The following is a 6,000-nucleotide window of genomic DNA, read 5'->3' as shown; positions in this document are numbered from 1 at the left end:
TCGAAATCAAACTTTATAAACTTTGAACAAATGTATAGAAAATAATGTGAACAACATCAACTCAATGTTATTAAACCACATGAAACAAAATTTCATGTTATATACATTTGGTATTATGTGAGCTAATAAATTCTTAAATATAGTTGGACAAACTTTATAAAGTTTGGCTTTGACCAAAATTTGTATGCATATTGAATTTGGAAGGAGGGAGTATGTCAATGCATAATTAGTTAAACTTTGGCAGGTCATAAAAGTGATATCTCTGTGCTTAATTACCAGAGTCCTAAAAGGAGCACTTACCCCTGATTGCATCATGCATATTTGTCACCTCTTTGCAGGTATGCACCAATCCAAGCAGGAGGATTATCGGATTAGATTCTGCTACAAGAAGATCAACCTGCCGTACGTTACTGGTGGGCAGTTACCTCGGCAAGTCTCCTCCCACGTTTGGTAAGAAACTGACGCAAAAAAGAAGAACCTGTTTAACCTTCCTAACAGCCTGAGACCGCGTCAAACCAAACCCAATCATACGTTCCCACGCGTCCCAAGTCCACACCGCTCCGTCGTCCTTATTAACCGCGCCACCTCCGCCCCTGTTTCCCCCACAGCTTCCAGCCAGCTCTGAACCCGAAAGCGAGCGCCTTTCCTCCCCGCACCACCCACCTGAACCTCCATTAACTCCTCCACAGCCCGGCGATTCCCCGTCCCCGGACCGCAGCAACCATGTCCGCGGTACGTCTCCTCGCTCTGCTACTGGTGGCGGCGACGGTCGCGGCGCCGGCGCGCGTGGCCGCGCAGGGGGCGTGCGCGGCGGAGCGGTTCACCAAGAACCGCGTGTACGCGGCGTGCAGCGACCTGCCCACGCTGGGCGCGTCCGTGCACTGGACCTACGACCCGGCGGCGTCGTCCCTCTCCGTGGCGTTCGTCGCCGCGCCGGCCTCGGCCGGCGGGTGGGTCGCCTGGGGGATCAACCCCTCCGGCAGCGGCATGGACGGCACGCAGGCGCTCGTCGCCGCGCCAGGCAGCGGCGGCGGCGCGTACGGCGTCCAGACGTACGCCATCTCGGGCTACGCGCTCGGCTCGCCGGGGCCCATCGCCTACAAGACGTCCGACCTCGCCGCCGAGGTCGGCTCCGACGGCCGCGTGCAGATGTTCGGGAAGCTGGAGCTCGCCAACGGCACCAGCGAGGTCAACCAGGTCTGGCAGGTGGGGTCGGTCTCCAGCGGCAGCATCAGTATACACGGCATGGCCTCCGCCAACAAGAACGCCAAGGGGAAGCTCAACCTGCTCACGGGGCAGAGCACCGCCGCCACCGGAGGGGGAAGCCTCCTCAGGAAGAAAAATGTGAGCACTCTTCTACACAAACCTTTAAGATCTGGGTCATCTTCTACAATAGTATCTCTTCATGTTCAAGTTCTTCCTTACTTTTCTTGAATTATTTTGGAATCGCACACAAACTCAAAATAGTAGTAAGATTCGCAAAAAAACTCAAAATAGTAAGGGGAGAAAAGGCACTCTCGACACAAGAACTAAGTTTAGCCAGAATCATCCTCTATGAAGTGCTAAATTGCTGCCAAAATTAACCAGAATTATATACTCTGGGAAGTCCTATATTCCTGCCAAAATTAAACATTTTAACTGAAGATTTTGTTTTTAACTCAATTTTGACGACTGAATAAAAGTAGCCAATGAAGCGTTACCGCAATACTAGTAAATAGGAGTAAACCACGTGATTCAGTTTCGGTCTGCGCAGATGCAGTGGTAAGAACAAGAAGATACCATCAGTTTTGTATGCTTGTAACGGACACGCACAAAAATGTTATGCACGTTGTCATGTGAAAAGCCACATGCATGTGCATAATTAACTTGTATCTCTTGGTTGACTTGGATCAGAACTGACTTGAGCTGTATTATATTTCCTGGTTTGTCGACTGTTCCTCACATGGCTTCTTCTGTTCTGTCCAGTTTGGCGTCCTTTATGTATTGGGGTTGAATCTTTCTTGCTAGCTAGATTTCTTCCTGCCTTGGAGGACTTTAAGCTTGGGTCAGTCTAATTGTTGATAGTTACATCTGCATGTTCGTTCGTGGCATTGGCATAGAACTTATCTAATAATAATTATGTTGTACTAGTAATATAGAAATCGATCTGTCTTAGAGAAAAAGGACATTCACTATAGTTCTTATCGGTGTAGATATAAACACAGCATACTAAGTTTATCATGTTGTGCCAATTTTATGAAAGCATTCTCATTCTTACCTTTTGCTTTCTCTTGCAGACACATGGAATTCTGAATGCTGTGAGCTGGGGGATTCTGCTTCCCATGGGAGGCATAGTTGCTAGATATCTCAAGACATTCAAATCAGCCGACCCTGCCTGGTTTTACCTCCATGTAGCTTGCCAGCTGATTGGATACGGCGTGGGAGTATCTGGCTGGGCTACTGGTATTCATCTCGGCAATCTGTCCAAGGGGATCACCTACTCGCTTCACAGGAACATTGGGATCACAGTATTTGCTCTCGGTACTCTCCAGGTACTATCATTTTGTCCACATTCTGAATTTCTCGTAATCGTGAGCATCAGTTAGTTGCCTAGTAAACTTACTGTTGTTGTCCATGTAGATCTTTGCCCTGTTCCTGAGGCCGAAGAAGGATCACAAGTTCCGGCCATACTGGAACGCGTACCACCACTCGGTGGGCTACACCATCATCATCCTGGGCATCGTCAACATCTTCAAGGGCATGACCATCCTGCAGGTTGAGCAGAAGTGGAAGACGGGGTACATCATTGCAATCAGCATCCTGGGCGGCGTGGCGGTGGCCCTGGAGGCCATCACCTGGAGCATCGTCCTCAAGAGAAGGAAGACGGAGAACAAGAACTACAATGGCAACGGCAACGGCCAGTTGCCGCTCTCCATGTGATTCTTCTTTCTTCTCTAGTTGATTGATCAGGTCCGTCCGTACGGGATTTGATTGGTGTGCTGAGCCGCGTGCGTGTGTGCATTGGGCAGATATGTAGGAGGTTTAGGGTATTCTGATCTTGCATGGCCTCTTTCTTTTTGTATGATGACGATTAGTTGTGTGTATACTACTGCACGTTATACTGGAGATGAGAGAGATGCCGATCGATCGATATACGTTTTTTTTTCTGTGTGCATATCTTGTCTTATGATTTGATCTGAACTTTTGTTGATTATGCTGAGTCGATCATCATCACCCACTCGTGTCATGGGGTCATTTAAGTTGCTGATATTGCGGAAGCTAGGAGAGGTGTGTCCTCGGTGGTTGGTGAAGCAGACAAGGAGAAGATACATCTGTTTCTGCTAGTGGAAGCATGATCTCTCTAGAAAGGTGACACCGGGAGGAGCCAGCAGGCGTAGTCAAGGGCACTGAATTTGTTCCTTCAAGGGTGGGGAAAGCAAGGACTTCTTTACTTTCAGTGGGAAGGAAGCGAAACATTTTACTAAAACAATGATTTTTTGAACAGTTTGTCATAATACTACTACATGTAACTATCCAACTAAGTACTTCCTCCATTCGCCTCTACCTTGCGTTCTGGATTTAGTCAAAATTAAGATTTGTAAACTTTGATTAAGAATACAAGAAAAAGTATCAACGTTCATAATATACTATCTAAATGCATATAACTTGAAAACGAAGTTGGTGGAGAAATTGTTCCATCAAGGCTGGGAAAAGCACGTTATGAGATGGCGCAGAGTTCACTTTTGCTCAGTGGGAAAGAAGCAAAACATCTTCTCTCAAAACATGGTTGATTGTTTGTTCTTTTCAGAACAGTTCCTCGTCGTACCACAATGTACATGTAACTGTCCAACTAAGCATATAGTGGCCTGGTCTAACATTGGAACCTGGACGACGATTTGACCTATATGTGCGCTGGTGCGAGTGAGAAAGACGACTAGTAGTGGCCAGTGTGTGGTTCACTTGAGCCAAGATGAGGAAGTGAAGCTTGTGGCGCTAGATCTAGTGCAAGTCGATTTACACAACCTTTTTTCGTAGCAATTGAGCTGGTGCCAACCGCAGAAAAGGCTTGGAATCCAGTCTGACGAAACAAGGAAACGTGCGCCTAGCGCAAAGCATCATCTGCAGGCTGCAGCGATCCATCGAGACATAGGTATCGCAGCATGCCAGCTCCTGTGTTTGTTTCCATTGGCTATGATGAGCAGTGTGTGTGGCTATGCTATATTTTCGTACAAGACAAAACCAAGCTGGACGTCCAACAAACCTTGTTGCATCCGTGGGTGTTCAGAGAAAAACAAATATGAGGGCGAGGGAGTGCGATGTGAGAGCAAAATTGTGACGCTCCATTTACTTGCAGGCCCACTTTTTTTTTTCTTCTTGCTTCCAGAAGATAGTACACAGTAACAATTTTTTGTTGCCAATGTCGTGGTGTGATTATGATATGCTTCCGTAGAATGATAGGAGACAAACCAACCTTGTTGTCTTGTTGCATCTGCGCGTGTTGAGAGGAGGATTTATGATTATGGTTCCACTTGTAACTGAAATGGGAAGGGAGAGCGAGTGTGAGTGTGATGTGATGTGGGAGCAAAAGCATGACATTCCATTTAGTTGCAGGCCACTCTTTTTTAATCGAAAAGATAGTAACACTTTTTACAACAAAAAAAATTGGTGAACTGGATATTAACACTAGTTGAGGAGAAACCATGAAGATGCGGTCTTCCCCCTCCCCTCCCGTAGGCTTCCTCCCGCGGCACACCGTCAAGGGCTGGTGGTGGGCGGTGGCCAGGCCCTTGGTCTGTGCCATGCCCTCCCCCGCCTCTCGTCGGTGCGTGGAGGCGATCTCGGGCTTCTTCCGCGTCACGAGGGCGCCCGGGGCAGCAGCCTTGGGTTCGACGGAGGAGGTGGCTCTCTTCTACGCCGGAGAGGGTCGGCCTGCGGTTGGTGGTGGTGGATCTTTTGATCTATCACCGCGATCCGACGGCGAGATGGAGGGGCATGGAAGCCGGCGATGGTGTCGCCGGTGGAGGGTTGGATTGGCCAGCCCGGGATGGTCACCAACGTGGGGGTCCGACCTGTATAAAGGCGGCGGTCCTAGGGCCTCTCTTGCGTGAAGAGGAGGGCCTAGACTCGTGATCTGGCCGGGGTTTTGAGTTCCGGAAGGCTCCGCCGGCGAATGTAACAGTGCTTTGCCTAGAGTTTGCTGGATCGGAGGTATTCGGTCGTGCGCACCCATGCTTTTATTCCGACCGATTGGTTCTGGAGGGAGCGGCGCGAAGCTCTTTTTCTGCGTTGACATCAAGTGACTATGGATCCATGATGGAAGTCGGAAGAAGAGAATTTCATGAAGGCCACAGGGGAGGACTAGCTAAGGGAGGTTCAAGTCTTCGCGCTGTTGAGAGACTTGCTTGGTGTTCCGGGCTTCACAGCAGCGGTATGAAAGTGGGGGCGACAACACAGGTGAAGTGCAGAGTCCTACCTTTCAGGGTGAAAACCCAAGGTCTGGCCTTAACTGGTTGTGCCTGGCAATGGCCTTGGTGGAGGCATTGTTTTGAGAGCGGGGACTATCTTCAGGGTGAAAACCTAAGATCTTTAATCGGACGACGATGGTGTTTGAGCACTGTTTCCTTCTTGGAGGCGCCGTTTTTTGGAGAGTCTATAATTCAGGTGTTGTCTTGGCGGTGGATGTATTGCTGTTGTTAGGCCCGAGATACTGTAGCGGGACTTTTGTTTCTTAGTTTTCTTTTTCTTTTTCTTTTTTTGGCTGTGTGCATCCGTAGTGCCATTAGGGTGGTGCGTTATTGCAGAGACTGGGTGTAATTGATATCTTATTGATATTAATATATTCTCTTTATCGAAAAATGAAGATGAAGGTGAAAAATGTGATGTCACTCGAAGCGCTGCCCAGTCGATCGAGCTAAGCTACCTACGCGTGGCATGCAAAACTGGCCAAGGTGCTGAGCACAACGCACGCATCCAGACGCGGCAGATTCCGGCGGCATCTCGGCTTTCTCTCGCCGGTCAGAT

General features: G+C 48.7%; 1 protein-coding gene across 1 annotated transcript; it reads left to right on the top strand.

Moving 5' to 3' along the window:
• Positions 1 to 595: 595 nt before the first annotated feature.
• LOC127316681 (cytochrome b561 and DOMON domain-containing protein At4g12980-like) lies at positions 596 to 3,132 on the top strand. Its single transcript, XM_051347131.2, has 3 exons — positions 596 to 1,344; positions 2,277 to 2,531; positions 2,620 to 3,132. Exons 1-3 carry the CDS (start codon positions 724 to 726, stop codon positions 2,917 to 2,919), a joined length of 1,176 nt encoding a protein of 391 aa, XP_051203091.1. The 5' UTR covers positions 596 to 723; the 3' UTR covers positions 2,920 to 3,132.
• Positions 3,133 to 6,000: the final 2,868 nt, after the last annotated feature.

This window comes from Lolium perenne, chromosome 7 (assembly GCF_019359855.2).
Source record: "Lolium perenne isolate Kyuss_39 chromosome 7, Kyuss_2.0, whole genome shotgun sequence".
Classification (NCBI taxonomy): Eukaryota; Viridiplantae; Streptophyta; class Magnoliopsida; order Poales; family Poaceae; genus Lolium; species Lolium perenne.
Note: the sequence above shows the minus strand (reverse complement) of the source record. Positions and strands in the feature narration are given on the sequence as shown.

Coding starts and splice junctions, on each gene's coding strand:
- LOC127316681 (XM_051347131.2), top strand. CDS start 724: ATGTCCGCGGTACGTCTCCTCGCTCTGCTACTGGTGGCGGCGACGGTC. Junction 1,345..2,276: donor GCCTCCTCAGGAAGAAAAAT/GTGAGCACTCTT, acceptor TTTCTCTTGCAG/ACACATGGAATTCTGAATGC. Junction 2,532..2,619: donor TTGCTCTCGGTACTCTCCAG/GTACTATCATTT, acceptor TTGTCCATGTAG/ATCTTTGCCCTGTTCCTGAG.